At 39.6% G+C, this 16,609-nt stretch overlaps 1 protein-coding gene across 6 annotated transcripts in view; it reads right to left on the bottom strand.

Moving 5' to 3' along the window:
• Window positions 1-969: 969 nt before the first annotated feature.
• The window catches only part of KCNK10 (potassium two pore domain channel subfamily K member 10), a 74,648-nt gene continuing 59,008 nt past the window's right edge, over window positions 970-16,609 (bottom strand). For all 6 annotated transcript variants that reach the window (XM_083836503.1, XM_083836499.1, XM_083836498.1 and 3 more), the window contains 3 exons: window positions 13,461-13,647; window positions 10,161-10,303; window positions 970-8,152 (listed from right to left, as the gene is read on the bottom strand). In XM_083836503.1, coding sequence (XP_083692629.1) covers window positions 7,529-8,152; window positions 10,161-10,303; window positions 13,461-13,647 — 954 coding nt within the window. In that variant the 3' untranslated portion in view covers window positions 970-7,528. The remainder of the gene's footprint in view (window positions 8,153-10,160; window positions 10,304-13,460; window positions 13,648-16,609) is intronic.

The following is a 16,609-nucleotide window of genomic DNA, read 5'->3' on the forward strand; positions in this document are numbered from 1 at the left end:
TGAGGGATCTTCCTCTGTGCAATATTCAGATTTAGTATATTAGTTCTAAATTAATAATTTTAATATAACTGTAATGTAATCTTTATACCAGAAGGTAACAATTCATTTCAAAATAGCTGGTGTTATGCAAAACACCAGACTGCACTGAGAAAATCATGTTTCAGCAAGGATATTAGTGCAACACGTAGCATCCTGCATCCAGATTTTGAAGCGGAAAAAAAAGTATTTCACAACTGGTCACACATCCACCCTATTGTGTTTTGTTTGTTTGTTTGTTTGTTTGTTTGTTTGTTTCTCATTATCTTTCCCAATCACCTCTAGGAACAATTAGTGGATCAACTGGATAGATAGATCAGCTTGCTGTTCGACTCTAAAAACGAAGCACCCTTCTGCATATCCTAGGCAGTAGATCACCAAGTCAGAGCAAACAGCTACTGCTAGGTAAGGTCATGCCCTTAAAATGGGAAATCAAGTGAACAACCAGGATGAGAATGTGCATAAACTAGAAAATGCAAATAACCACTTTTTCAAGAGTGATATAGAGTAGCTAAAGTAGGTCCAGTTAGCAGACACTAAAATAGGGGTGTGGGTTTTGGAGAAATAAATCTTGAGTTACACAATAAATGCACAAATAACAAGAACCAGTAAAGACTGTGTAGCATAGCAAGTATATAAAGAATAGCAAAATAATTAAAACAAAACAAAACAAAAACAACACAGGGGCTTTATGTCAAGGGAAGGCTCAGCCATGAGGGGTCTCTACAGACTTTACACAGAAGTATCAACCATGCTTGCAGGAATCCTTTGTCACCTATGTTTGCCGACAACAGACCCACAGTTCAACAGGTTGCAGCATCTGTTGGTGCATCTGTTGGGAAACTGCAAAAGGTGAGATTAATCACAGCTCCTCCGCTCTTGATGGATGATAGGAAAAAAAAAATCAGAAAAAAACAACAACAACAGGAGAAGTGTTTTCATCATCTAGAAGGTCTTTGTTGCTTTTTTTCCATCTTAGTAAAACATTACATCATATAATAAAGACAATAGCAGCAAAATTTATCAAGATGGTACAAGCACATTCTGCTTTGTACCCCGATAATGACATTTATGAAATTGTCCCTTTTCTGAAAATGCCTTTCTAAAGCACCATAAAATCTTACAGAGAGAGAAAAAGAAAGAGGGACAGAGACAAGAGAGTAGATAGAATATCTTTGTAAGTAGATTTATGATTGCTTATACTATGATTTGAAGTTGATCAGGAAAAAATAAATAGACCAGCATCCCACCAAAATGTTTCCCCAAATTTTAGAGAAAAATAAAATTCAAATGCAGGGTTGAAAATGACTAATCGTGGTTTCTCGGCCCAGTCCACAAGGTCTAGATCAATTTGTACTAGAAAAAAATGAGCCTAAAACTGCATTGGAACATTGGCCTTAACAAATTCAAATTGTTGCAAAGTTGTTATCCAGATACAAATCCTGCCTTTTTCTAATAATAGTTACTACATGACTCCAGGATCTGGAAAACTGCTAAATGGGAGGCTGAAGGCTGCTATGTTTGGCTTACATCTCACAATAGGCACTATAAACTTTCCTCTTTAAGCACCCAGTTCTCACAAGGAAAAAGAGTGTGTGGGTGGAACATATTTGGGAGACTAAAATATTCTCTTACACGCCACATATCACCTGCCTGTGATTTGCTCTCAAGGAGCTCAGCCAAGAAAAGCACATCCTAATTGTCTCAAAGGGGCATTTGCTAGAGAAATGCCCTCTTTCCTCTAAAGCAGTGTAGGTATCAGTGGCAAGATTTTGCTGAGACACAACCTGTCTGCAGCTATGAGGGCGCACAGAAGTTCACGTCTACCTGCACAGAGTGGCAGGCATCACCACTGAATCTGTGTGCAAGAACTGGTTGCATGGGCTGTGTGAAGGGTGGGCACATGCACATGTTCGCATGGCACCTTTTTCAGTCGGTTCCTGAGTACTCACCAGCACTGTGGACAAGACCTGCCCTTAGATTGGGTGGTCCTGTGTGGAGCCAGGAGTTGGACTCGATGATCCTTGTGGGTCCTTTCCAACTCGGGATATTCTGTGCTTCTAGACTGACCTATTCAACCCAGCGTGATCCGGCTCCCAGAGTATGTGCTGGCTTCATCAGGACAACCCCAAATTAGCTTTTGCAAACTGCTTCTTTAGTGTTTGATTTCATCAGCGTGAGTCAACATGGTCTAACATCATTAGATACTTGAGTTGTGCTGGCAGGCAGGAACAATTATGCTCCAAATCAGCAATGGTATTAACAAGACTAACTGCTACTGGTAGGGAACAAGATGGGGACCTTGGGAAGAATTAGGCAACCTACAGGAACTTCCAAATCTGCATTTATGTGATGATATATTTCAGGCAACTAGTTTCATACATTAATCTACTAGCTTCTATTTGAGTTCCACAGATTTGTGTTGATTTGCATTTGTGTTTTCATTGATATTTTATTGCCTAGGGAACCATTTCTGAAGCTGGGCTTATTTGTATTTAGTATTGACGTAACGCCATCTCGGTAAGTGCAAATAGCACTTCAGTGCTCAAACAGCAGATCTTCGCCCTAAAAAGCTTAAAAATAAGAAGCTAGCTCCTCTTTACTGCACTGACTTTGATGGGAGCAGGTTTTGGTCTTAGATTAAAGAAACCACAGTTCAGAACAAACAGAGGTACGGAAAGGACTGAAGCAGTTCCCAATCACCCTTTAAATTTGTGTCTGTTTAGCAGAAGATTTCTTGTTCCAGTTTAATATACAAGATTACATAAAGCTTGGTCTTTGCCTGTTATTTATTTTTAGTGGATGATGGGAAAACTGAGACTAGCAGACATCATGCTACCTGACAACACAAGTAAGCCCCTGAGAAAACCAAAGCTGGCAAACAAACAAACAGCCCATGTACAGCATAAACACACATTCTTCAGGAAAATACAGGTTTCTTAAGGACAGGATTTTTAACACCCTGAACTCACAGACATAATTTGTTTATCATGGATTACAGAGAATTTTGCAGAAAGTCTCTGGCATCGCCCATTAATGGCTTTGGAAGAAGCAGACTTCTACTAGAGACATCATAAAGCCAGACAGCAAAAGCTCAGATGCTTTATAATTTCACAGCAACAACAAAAATCAGATTTCGTTAATATAAATCACTGCTTTTTTATTTACTATTATTTCTAATAACGTGTTTATTAGAAATAATGTTCCCTGTGAAAAAAGGACAATGAAATTCACAGACTGCCACATGGATGAAGTTACAAACCTTTTCAAAACCACTCATGCAAAATCTGCACAAGCTCAGTGATGGTTAATGGTTCAGGAGGATCCCCAAAGGAGCATGCCAGAAGTCTCCCGCACAAGACAGGAGAGAGTGGGATTGCAGAGCTAAAAGCTGTAGGAAAACAGACAGCTGAGTCTTCCTCTATGTGTGAGGGCTGCGGCTACAGAAAATCCATGTTTCCTTTGTTCTTTCAGGTCCCAATTCCCATGTCAAGTCATGTTGTGCTCAGTGCAGGATCTGAGAGTTAAAGTCAATAAGTCACCATTTTGCCTGACTTTATTTTTAGGCTGCTGTGAAAGGTTGTAATTAAGTGCAAGGAGACTTGGATATGCTTCAGACTATCTTTTGCCAAAACTTGCAGTAACGGTTGAACAGCCTCACTAGAAATAACTTTTTTTTTTTTCTAAGTAATTTAAATGCCAAAGGGTGAGAATTTTAACCACCAAGACACTCAATGTTTGAACTGAGATCCTCTCCCAAACTGCTACATATAACTAAAACCCAGAGATGGCCTTTGCCAGGGGAGAAGCAATGTAGGACAATAAAATGTCATTTTAGTTTTCAGACATCACTGGCTGCCACCCTACGCAATACACCCTTTGCACTTCCCACATTGTAATACAAATGGATGTGTATTGAGGTATTTAACAGGCAATCATATGGGAGAAAATATTTGCTCCACTAGCAGACTGGCAGCTTTCTCAGCAAGATTCATAGACACACAAATGAGGGTGAAGGGGGGGGCAGAATGAAAAAGGTTATTTTGCTTTCATGTAAAAGGTCATCCAATGCTCTGTTCTGTATCTCACTGGGAGTTTATTCAGCATCACCCTCTGTCCCTGAAACAATCATATCCCAAACCAGAAGTGGGTGAAGACACAGCCTGGTAAAATGTCAGCCAGGGACTCGTGCATGGGATGGGCAAGCAGAAACTAAAGCAAGCCACAGATGCCATCAGCTAGATTCTGGACGGGATGCAGACTGAGATCTCGGAAAATTTAGAGATGAATAATATGCCAGGACTGTATTGTCCTTCTATCACATCACAGCAAGCAGTTCTGAATTTGGCCACCAAATATTACATCCTCAGCCACTTTGTCCATGCTGACGTATTTTCTGTGATTTGCCCACTAACTCCCTGCTCTCGCAGACAAGGCCTACAAGAAAACTACTCTTGCTTTCCCTGCACAAATGCAGTGGCTATGACTAAGCCTTATTTTTCACAGAGAGGTAACGTATCTCACATATCCTTGCAGCTGTCTGTGCATCTGTGCAGGACTTTTCCTTTACAGACAAGCATTTCTTGCAACAATAACTCAGTTGAGGAGCAAATCAAACTGCATGTGTGATGTTGTTTTTGGCATTTGGTAACCATGGAGAATTGTTAGCACAATCTGCATGTACTGCAGGCTTTCAGGCTCAGGTGACTTGCTTTTGTGTGCCTGATCCTTATACAAGCAAAGTGCAATATGGTGTAACCAGGCAGTACTTTAATTCACGGGACCCCAGTCACACGTCTGAGCACTTCTGAACCTTGTCTGCAATTCAAATTCATACTCGAATTGTAGCTTTTGCTCCTAACTTCCTACTAGTCTACAGTAAAGCCCCAGATCTAAACAACAGAAAGCCTCACTACATCCGAGTGTACTTTATCCATCCTGGGTCCACAGAACGAGCGCAAAAGGCTTCACTGAATTTCCGAGACTTCAGAGGACTTGCTCACGTGTGGCACTGGAGGCCCTACTTCATCCCATGCCTGCCCAAAACCAGGACTGACAGGAGGGCTTGAGGACTCCTGTGTTGAACAGACCTGCTTCCCCCTGGTCCCTGCCTGCAGCCTGAGCAGGATGGGGTCTGAGGGTGGCTGCAAGCTGCTGTCCATGTCATGGTGTGGCCCCGAAGCCTCCAGCAGCAAGGGCAGCTATGGAGTCAGCTGAAACCTTCCCTGGGGACGAGGCTCACCATCCTGCCTCCAGTATGCCAAAGCCAGCAGACAGCCCTGAGCTTTTAGAGATTCATTGGTGACCTAAGCAGAATGCAATTTCTGTAGGCCCTTATTGAGTTAAAGTAATCCCAAATGACCTGAAATTTTTCAAACTTTGTTTTTTCATCCTTAATTTTCAGACAGATAAAGGAATTAGAAAGATGATGTGATACTTCAAGTGAAGTGAATCAGCAGACAGAACATACCAAGAACTTTTCCTCTTCTGCACTAGTGATATTTGGCTTGCTCCTGCAAATGGTGCAGAGTCAATTAGATATGCAAATATGGATACTAAAAATTTGCATTTTCATTGCCATGTTTCTATTCATAGCCTTGGCAATCATATTCTGGTGACCAGTTATATTTTGAGTTGGTTCGTTGTGCATGAAATCTAAGAAACTATCACAGAAAATGGAGCATGCATTTCTGTGTATGCAGATATGGGCATGCAATTCCAAAAGTCTGTGCCCATATGGCCTGTGAGTGTCTGTACGTTTGACTAGCTTATAGGACTCAGTATGTCTCTGCCATCTACATCCATGCTTACTTTACCTATACGCCTACAGCTTGAATTGCAAGACTATTTAAGAGTTGGAGAAGGCGCAGGGGAGGCATTGCTGGTGCAATCATGTATTTCATTTCTGGCATGCAAAATCTTCTATCTGCAATGGCAAACAGTAGCCTGCAGGCTGAGACTACCAAAACTAAGTGTTTTTCATAATTCCTATTAATTATTTTGCAGCCTTTTCTTTGAATATTTACTATGAAGTCTAGGGACATTTGTGTGTCTTATATCCATATACGACCAGACACCACAAATGATTTTTTTAAAATGCCTACAGTTTGGTTACATTTCACTTTAGTCTGGAAATGCAGAGAGCTCATGTTTAGATTTATCAAGAAAAGAGATAGCAAATGCCAAACAAAGATAATACCTGAAAAGGAAATTAAAACAAATAATTCAAAATACTTATTTAAAAAGTTACAAAATATGACAGCATTAATGGCACTTAAAGCTATAAGCACTTAAAAGATTACCACCATATTTTTCTCAACTTCTTTTCCTAAATTTCTTTTCTCTCTTTTTTTTTTTTTTTTTTTAATTTGAGATTATGACTGCAGCTCGTGCCTAGACCCAAACCCAGCAAAAGGGGCATAGAGCCCTGAGATTCTATGGTTGCCCTGGCCCTCATTTGAATAATGTATATGCTCTTATTTCTATTTTTAAAAATTCAAATTCAGCTACAGAGAACAGCAGTATGCTGACATGCAAAAGCTATAGCTTTCCTTCTGCCTTCGTAGTCTTACAGCATTAAAATTGAAAGATTTTTCAGTGGTAGAAAGTGTGAATGAGAAATTCTTTTAAAAAACTGTTGGCCCACTGTTTTATACACCTAGTCAAATATTAAATTAATGTTTCTCTTCTTTTAAACAACATAGCACTAGATGTTGCATTTTCTTCATATGCGCTTTCTTGCTGTGAGTTTACATTGAATATTTCCTACAAGAGAATAAAATCCATTTGTTTCTTTTCTTTTTTCTTTTTTTTTTCTTTTTCTTTTTCCACTGGTTAAGATAAATACCCACAGAGTTTTTTTCTTTTTTTTAATGAAAAGAGCAATCCGACCCTTAAATATGTCTCTGTTGATTTTTCAAACCAGCATCCAGCTGGTGGCTGTGTCCACTGACATTCGTTTGGAGTTTAGAAAGATAATGCATCTGGTTCAAAAATGGAAAAAAAAATCTAGCTTGGATCACGTGCCAAAACATAAACTAAGCCTTACTGAAAGTTTCTAGTTCACTCCAATAATTTCTCCTCTTTTTAATCACCAGGGGAAGGCTTAATGAATACATACTCCATTACAAAGATACACTCCTTTTTGTTGCTTTCAAAGGCTCCTCTTACATAGCTGCCTTTTGTCTAATGTTATGCCATGGTCATATCACTCTGGTGGTATCGCCGTGGTTCAGTCTCTTCCTTTGCGTTTTGCCCTGGTAATCTTATACAGGCTGAAATTTCCATGTGCGTAGTTTTCTGTTGCCATTCTGCAGTGCTGTGTTCCTGACTTGTTTTGGCAGAGCAAGCTTGAGTCTTTATGGCACAGTGAAATATTCTTCGATGCTATATAATTCAGACTGAATAAGGAGTCTGTATAAGGCACGTGTCTCAATATATATATGTATATAAAACACTAACATTGTTAATTCAAGTCAAGCATCTTTTACATTTAATTTCTGTCTTCAAGTAATGCTTTGTTTTCATGTTCCCTTTCTTTGGTTTCAGTGGGGATCACTCCATTCTCCAGGTCCGAGTGCTGCTGGATGCAGTTGGTCAGGACTGCAGTGCTAGAAGAGTTTTCAGAATTACACATCTTCTCTGTCTCCTCTTCCTTTTTTTCTTCGTCCAAGGAGTAGTTTCGGAAGGTCTCATAAATTTTACGCACATCCTCAGGGATGGTCTTTTTGAGGTCTTTGTTTTTCCTTTTGGTCATCTTAGCAGATGATCCAAACTTGTTAATGATGTTGTCCTCAGATGCCCCCTGCCCGTGCTTGTTGAGCTGATCTGACCCTTTAAGGCGCAGGTTATTAGGCCTGTTGTTGATGCTTTCCTGAGATGAGGCCTTGAAGCGTCCCGTTTCCAAGGCAGTAAAGACAGAGCGCTTCTCTGGAGACAGCATGTCTAAGGAGTGGGCTCTCTGGTCCAGGCCCAGGCGCCTGCGCTCCATGCTCCGGATGGTGGCAGCCCTCTGAAGTTTGTCGTGGATCTCCACGCTGAGCCGCCGCCGTGTCTCTCTGAACTCTGCTGTCACGTTTGCTTTCCACTCAGCTGCGTGGGCTTTTATTTCTCCAACCTTTACAACAAGAAGAATAAATTAATAAAAATGAAAATAAAGAAAGAAAGAACACACACAAAATGAAGTGACGTGTTCCTACAGAACAGTAGCATAACCATTGTCTGGCATAGATTTGGAGAGGAGTCCCAGGTCCAAAGCATACATCTGGGCCAAACTTCAGCAGCGAAGTGTTTATACTCAGGAAGGGTCTAAAGATACCAACACGTGACTAGTACATGACTTATGTGGCATATCACTGGGGTACCTGTTTCACTTCTTGCCACCCCACAGATTTTATAGCTGTGTTCCGTGGCAGCAGGCCTTCATGCTAATCCCTCCATGATTAAGAACAAAATTCATGACTTAAAATATCAGCAGTAGACAGTCAGGAGGGGGCAAAATTATTCACATATTATATACTAATATGTCTCAGAGCAGCACAGCAAACAGTGTGTAGCAATACAGCAATGTATTTTTCTGTATTGCTCATGGGCAGAGCTGTTCAGTCCCATTGAATGTTCAACTCAGTGCCACAAAGCAATTAATGTTGGGAATACCTATTAAGTAACTTCAAATACTCCAAAAACCTGCTGATGCATCCAGTCTAGGGTCCCTTCTCCAGGTCAGCTCTAGCTGTCTTTAATGGAGGTGCCCATTGCCTAACTGTCCAAATAACACCCCCACAATCCAGCAATAAGCAAGTTGCTTCCTGAAGGAGGAGTTTTCAAAACACATCAACATTCTGTGTGGGCACCACGAGGATGTCCTTAAATGTCTCACTGTTCTGTTTTCTTTTACTCCTTTGCACCTGAGAGAACAATAACAACTAAGAATAAAGCACTGACATGGCTGCTGAACAAATACTTCTTCTTTAAAGACAAAAAAAAAAGACATGACCAAGCAATATCTCGGTCAACACAGGCCTTTTCTAAAGCTCATCTAAAGGAGAACAGATTCAGGAGTGCAATGTTTGCAGCAGCCCACCAAGGTCAATGGTTTCCTTGGGCTGCTGGGGCCAGAACTCCATTTCTGCATCCAGTGGTCCAGGTGAACAGATGTCCTCCTAGAACTGGATTACCTGTGGTAGCAGGCATCTCACATCCACCATGAGAGCTCAAATTCCCACCTATGGGTGCCATAGCCAAGTGCTGTCTTGCTACTGAGCAGCCTGACAGCAAATGCTCTCCCCTTTTATTTGTGGAGCTGCACTGGGCCTCAGGTGGGTCAGCTGCCTTCATAAACTATAAACAGCACTGCCTCTGTCAAATTTTGGTTATTCCTTCTCTTTAGTTGACCCTTCCAGGTCAGCTTTGCTAGGAATGCAGGAGGAGATTGCATTAAAAATTGAAATTATATTAACTTCCTCCACAGCAGGCTTCAGCTTCAGAGCTACAGCAATTACCTTTCATTTTCCACTCTTATTCTGAGCACTAGCAATATTGTCTTTGAACCATGGAGGGCATGTTCTGAGTGTATTTAATCATGTTTTCCCTGATGCTGCCTACTCAATTTCTTCAAACTTTAAAAACACGGGGACCTAAATCTAAACCCTTACTCAGAACCATATTCTTTGACATAGGGAAAGGTGGGGAAACGCAGTGTTGAAGCCTGATTTAAAGGCAGATTATTGTTTAATAAGGAACAGAGCCAACTAATGTCTTAAAAATCCATGCACCTCTAATTTTGAAGAAAGAGCACTTGAAATTTTTATGACAGTTTTCAAGCTTGCTTCAGAGTGAAGGCCAGCCTCGCTTATTTCATAATTGCAATCCTACTGGTGTGTTCTGTGTATTCAATAGTACTGATAGAGGTGAAACAACATAGGTTTGCTTCAGTTGCTTTTTTCTACCCTTTGTGAAAAAGGTAAAGATCAGAGCTAACAGGATAGCGAAGACAGCCAGTGGAGTAAACCATGGGCAATACTGTGCATTGGTCAAGCAGAGGAGCATCCTTCATTAGATAAGCAGGAATCAGGCACTTAAAGCTCTCTTATAAAATGAAAAACCAATGAGATATTATGTCATACCTCTTCTTTTGTCTTCTTGGACAGGACTCTTAACCAGTCTCCAATCATACTCAGGACAGCAGCAAAATAGGCAAGGCCAACAAGGATCCAGAACCACACTAAGGGTTTATACCACTCCCGGTAATGGATGTCAGCATTTCCTCCTGCAATAAGCATATACTTATGCTTAGGAAGCATGAGATGCTAAAATTGATGACAAAATATCTGCAATTCTGAGAAATTCCTTAAAATATTTCTTGACTCTTGCCAACACCATTGTAGTTCTAATAAAAGGTGAGAGGCTTGTCAGATGGGAGGAACAGTCTGTTCTTAATTTAAGATTCTTCAAAATTGCATATTGTTCTGCTGCTATATGACCTGCCAGAGCACCTAGTAAACTTTTTTCTTCAAATTGCTGATATTCTGAAGCAATTCTGAAATTCCTGCTTCAATAGTACTTGCAACAGCATGAACACATTTTTAAGAAAAAAAAATAATACAGCTAGTCTCCCTTATCCTGAACTGCCTGCAGCCTGGTAATTTGCATACTTCACAGTTCAACCCCCTCAGGTGATAGTGTTTCCAGATTCTTTGTTTTTAAATACAGGATTCAGAGGCCTCTGTGTATAAGACAGAAAAATAACTTTGCCTTCCCCTCCAAATCAGGGTATCTGATAGAAAGCCAATGCTGTATAAGCTCTGATAATAAAGATATACTGTCTGCTTGGATATCAGTTATGACCTCTGGTGGTCATCCGGTCCAATCACCCTGTTCAAGCAGGGTCACCCAGAGCAGGTTCCCCAGGACCATGACCCGTTGGCTTTTGAAAATCTCCAAGGAGGGAGACTCCACAACCTCTCCAAGCAACCTGCGCCAGTGCTGAGACAAGCAGGAATCTTAGATGCTTTTCATGCAAGTCTCAGGAAGAGCTAGTAAAACACATACGTGGGCATTTGGCAAATACAGTGAAGGGCCTAAAACAAATGCAGTAGTAGCACCTAGGCTGCTACCTACCACAGAACAGGATAAACCTTTGTAAAAGAAAGCAGCTACAACCTCACTTTTGAGACTTCTAGACCTATCACAGTGCTACATGCACTGCAACAAAGACTAAGTCCCCCGCCTGGAACATAGGCAGAGGAATGCATATTTCCTAATCTTCGTTGTATGAGAGCTGGACACCAACCTGTACCTCCTTATCACAACAGAGAGCTTTTAGGATTTTCCTATATTAAATTCCCCAGATGACACAGTTCAGTGTCTCCCCTTGAGCATTTTGCAATCTTAGATATTCTATAACTCTTTAATTTCACCCAGACTGAGCATGAGTGTGCATACAGTGACTGAACATCCCCATGAAAGCTCAGACATTTGAGAACTGGCAGGAACCCAAATATTGTTTTTGATGTTAATCTCTCCCCATCAACTGTATGAATCACTCTCTTTTTCCAGTCTTCAAGACTGCAAAACAATAGTAGGTGGGGACAGCTGTTGCTATGGTACAATGAGGCTGTTCTGATCAAATGCATCCCTGCAGAAGCTCGCTATGAAGCAGATTGTCTAGGTCTGTCTTAAGTAGAAAACAGGCAATTGATTTCTGAAAAAAGTATGAAAACACTTTTTTTCAGCCTATCAAATATTCTTTTTTTTTTTTCCAGACTATATCCATAATTGTATTTCCAACAGTACTACAAAAACTCTCCCAATTTGGCAAGAGTCGGGACACATTCTAGGTGGAATAAATCAGCATAGCTCCACTGATGTTGCTTTACGACATAGCATTTTCTCTTTGATGTTGAAGGGATAGAGATACAGAGAGAATAAAGTGACAGAAAATGAAAGTGACAGACAATCTTTCTCAAAACCAACAATAAAATCAAAATCTCCTGGTGATCACCTGCCTTAAGCTCTTAATCATGAGACGATCTTTGAAGTTTTCTCATTCAGGGTACCCATTTGATTTTTGAAAAATCCTGGCCACTAGTAGCAGCCCAGCTGTGTATTAAATTCTCCCAATCATGTTGAATATAGAACAATTTAAAATTTATTTTTTAAACTATATTATTAAAGAAAACATTACCAAAGTGCCACATGCTTAAGAAGAATATTGTTAATTATTTTTACTTCATACTGTGGTACCACAAAGCCAGAATAGCAGTGAGTTTCTTACTTCACACTTAAGTGGTTAAAGTGGATCAAGTTCATACAATCACTTCTACTTCTGAATGCTTGTGAAATGCTTTTTACATATCTTGGGCTTTGTTTGTTCAGTGCCATTTTTTCCTCAATGTTTCACATCTTCTATACCACTATGTCAGAAAAAAAGGAAGATGAGAGTCTTGTCTACAAAAGACTTGTCTACAGCTCTTCAGCAAAGAAAACTTTACATATCTCTGTAGTTTCATTTGATGTTTTTAACTCATATTCCACTGATGTTATAGGAAATAACAAAACAGTAGCATAATATGGCTCTTTGTAACATAGGCAGCTTAATGCCTTTAACTAGGACCACTAACAGGAATGAGGAGTAGAGGTCATGCACTAATGGAAAAAGAAATTCCACTTATTTTAACCACCTTTTCCTTAGCAAAGCAGTAGAATGAAAAGAACGAGAAAATTCTCTCATCTTGCTAGCCAACAATCCTGACTTCTTCTTTGGTAATTGATAAGGATGGATATTTATAGCTCCAGCTAGTACTGTATTCATCATAGAGAGCAGCCTCCTAGCACCGAGATGCATACATACCCCATTAGTCCTTCCTTTCCTACATGAGTTTTCCTTAACAGGGCAGCTGCAATGTAGAAATTGTTGCCAAGGCTGGAGAACAAGATCCAGCCTCTGAAATGCTGCAGTTTCTGCAACAGAAGTTTTTAGCAGCCCACTACTGCATCAAACCAGACATTTCTCCAGCCTTATAGCTCAACCCTAACTTGTAAGAGCTTTGTCCATTCATCATTTTGGCTACTTGCTTCAGCAATCAGCCTCATATTGAGACCTAATGGACTAATACAAATCCTGAATTCAATAGGAAAGTCATTTGACTTGTGCATAATTCATTGCACGATAAGGAATAATCAGGACTTCCCAGACTCCTGTTATCTACCCTGCTGAAAGCTTGCACTCTGCAGATGGAAAGGCACCTGGGTCTTAAATCAGCTTGGAGTCCTGTATGTTATTGCACAGGAACCCCAACAGAAACACCTGGCTTCGTTTCACTGGTTATAATATACTGTGAAAAGCCCCTTCTCCACACCAGAAAATGAATTGTAAGAGCCAGGGACCTCATGCACAGCACCTAGGCTCAAAGCCGCTCGCTCACCTGCTACAAAGTCACCAAAGCCAACTGTAGTCAGAGTGACAACCACAAAGTAAATGGACTCCAAGGCTGTCCATCCCTCGATGTGTTTGAAGATAACTGCAGGAATGGTCACAAAGACAATGCAGCCAGCCAGGATGAAGAGGATGGTAGAGATCACACGGATCTTTGTTTGGCTCACTTGTTTTTTCTAGAAAATGGAAATAACAAAAGAAAATAAAAATTGAGTATATTACTGGGACTGTATATCTTATGAATGGCAGATAAATCATGCTGGTGTAATCTTGTACTTCTGTTCCATCCATTTGTGAGCTTATTAGGTAGAACACAACCTTCTCTCTCACTGAGAACCCTCCATGGGAAATAGTGAACCTCTATGTCTGGCCACAGAAAAATGGTGATTCCCATTTTCCATTCACTAGACAGTTACTAACCTACAACAAATACACCCTGGAAAACCAGTCCTGAGCTTCAGAAAGGCTCAGTACACTCCATTCACTCCATTTCGGGTTCAATATATAAGAAAAAGTGTATGTTCACACTGCCATACATATATGTAAGGCCACATTGCCTCACCAGCCCCAAGCATTCAACAAGGAAGACTGAGACTAAAACGAAAATAAACCTTTCCTAAAAAAAAAAAAAAAAAAAGAAAAAGAAAAGAGAGAGAGAGAGAGAGATTTTATTATTTTATTTACTAACAATTCATGCTTTCTAGACTTTCCTTTGACTCAGGATTTACAGCTTTCATTCACAAATATGAAGGTTAAATCTTTTCAGAAATAGATAGCTATGCTATCAGTTCACTCCAGAACTACAGGGTTTATGTCAAATACCACATAACCTGAGATAAAATTACATATGTAAATACATGCTGGAAAGCTCTTGAACAAATAGTACGCGCATTACTGGCTGCTATAAACCAAATACAAATACAAGCAGTGTAATTGCAACATTTTACACTCCTAGATCATACAAACTCTCACTTTATTTAGTATAAACTTGGATTTTGTTTCCAGTAATACTGATGCAAGCCTGGATACGCACAACTGACTCTGACAGATTTATTTCAGATTTCTATGTTGTACTCAAATGAACTTGCAATTCAATAGAGTTTCACAAGAAGCCTGGAAACTACTAGAAATGTTACTGTGCATTAATTGCAGTGGCAGTGTAAATTCTGAACAAATTAGTTTTCCAAATCAAGCATCTTCCTTAACTCAGAAATGAGATTTCATTCCAGATTAGGACATTGCCTAGACAGGAAATAAGAGGCTTCAGAAGTTATCTTTTTAATATACAAAAGGGATATTGCCTGAACTGGTTAATATCCAATCATTTTGTGAGCAGTATTGTTTCCACTAAAGCATTTATTTTAGAGGTGCAATGTCAGATTACAGATCTGTCAGATTATTAGGCATTCACCTGACCTGGGATGCTCTGTGCTTAAAACTCAGGTAGCAGCATGAATGTACAGTATTTCAGAAAGTTTTAGTTTTGGAACTGTTTGAGATTATCTCTACTCTTAATTTTTTATTTTCTGTATGTGTGCATTGTTTTCTGTGTCTGGCTGCATGGAAATAGTTAAATAGGATTAGTAATGCAATGCTATATATAAGATTAATTAAATACAAGGCATGGAAAAATTGTATTGAAATACCAAGGAGTTAAACAACCCAAGAACATAAAAACTGACTTGATCTCTTATTTCCTCTTTTCCTGGGGAGGCATCTTGAGCAGTTTTCTAAAATGCAAAGAATGATCTAGCTTTCTTTAGAGTTATGGATGCACATTAACACTGGTAGGATTTCAGGCTTACTGTATATGTAGAGAAGGGAAAGCAACTGATCATAAAGATGTTATATGGTATCTTAGGTTGGCAAACTTGCTTTTTGCCATGGAGGACAAGGATTTAACCAGACTGTGTATTTATTAGTTTTGCCACAGTGACTTGTTCACTGCTAAGTGCTTCAGTTTCCCAATATGTAAAAATGAAATGGCCAACACCTAGCTACAATGTAGGTAGGTACATGCAGTGCTGCACAGTACTGGAAATCCTTCAATAAAAAGTTCTTCGGAACTGCCGAGCACTACTAATAAAGGAAAATTTCCTTCCTTCAATCCCCATATAGCAACAATAAAATGCATTTGAACATGTATCAGGATTGTCTTGTCTCAAGATAGAAAAGAGTGGAAGGAATGATGCACAAATCAGTACTAAAGGTTCAGGACATCTGCTTGTTCATGAGTGATGAATTCAGCCAAAGGTGACTCTTTGAAGGTGTTTTTTTACTTTTTATTATTATTTTTGAAAATAATGGGAAAGGGGGTAGGTTTTTTTGTTTTGTTTTGTTTTTTAAGTAAAGATGGTAACACTGTTAATGAGAGAATCTGCAGAAAGGCCTGACTCATGGCTATTGTGCACCTCAGCCACTAGCACAAAAGCGGAGCAGCTGAGGATCTTTCCTTTTCTCTTCTTATTCTTCCACTGGTACAAATGAATTCAGAAAGCAATGGTGAATAAGGAATAGCATTTTTAGAGCTAGTGAAAAGAGCACAAAAGCAAGACTCAGAAGCAGAATTACTTGCTGGACAATAACACATGATACTCAGGGTATAAGTGAAAAGGGGAGCTTCTTACATATAGACGTGTGTTCTGGAGACATTCAGAGTATAAATGTTATAGAACCAAAAATGCTAAAGCACAAATGTTGTTATTCATGGAATATGTACATTGTAATAATCACATATAAAAAAGGGTTGGTTTGTATGTTTCTCCTGTGGATGGAATTGACCTTGCTATTTCCCTACAAAGAACATCATGCTGTGCTGCACGTTTACTCAAGAATAAGGAAACACAGCTTTTACATTCCATATATAGCTGTATCAAATTAGACAAGATTAGTCTAAGCCACTGCACTGTACCAACTCATTGTTAAAAGAAATATACATATATATATTACATATAAAGACACTAAAGGGTGAGAAATCGGAAGAGGTTCATACCTCAGACCTTTGAATTACTGAGTCTAAAAAATTAGGCTGGTACTTTCACTAGAAGAGAAAAAATAACATAAGTTCAAAATAAGATCAATTCTGTTAAAGAAGCTTTTTTTTTTTTTTCCTCAGGGCAGTATATTTCATAGGTACAG

The sequence above is a fragment of the Anser anser genome (assembly GCF_964211835.1).
Source record: "Anser anser genome assembly, chromosome: 5".
Lineage (NCBI taxonomy): Eukaryota > Metazoa > Chordata > Aves > Anseriformes > Anatidae > Anser > Anser anser.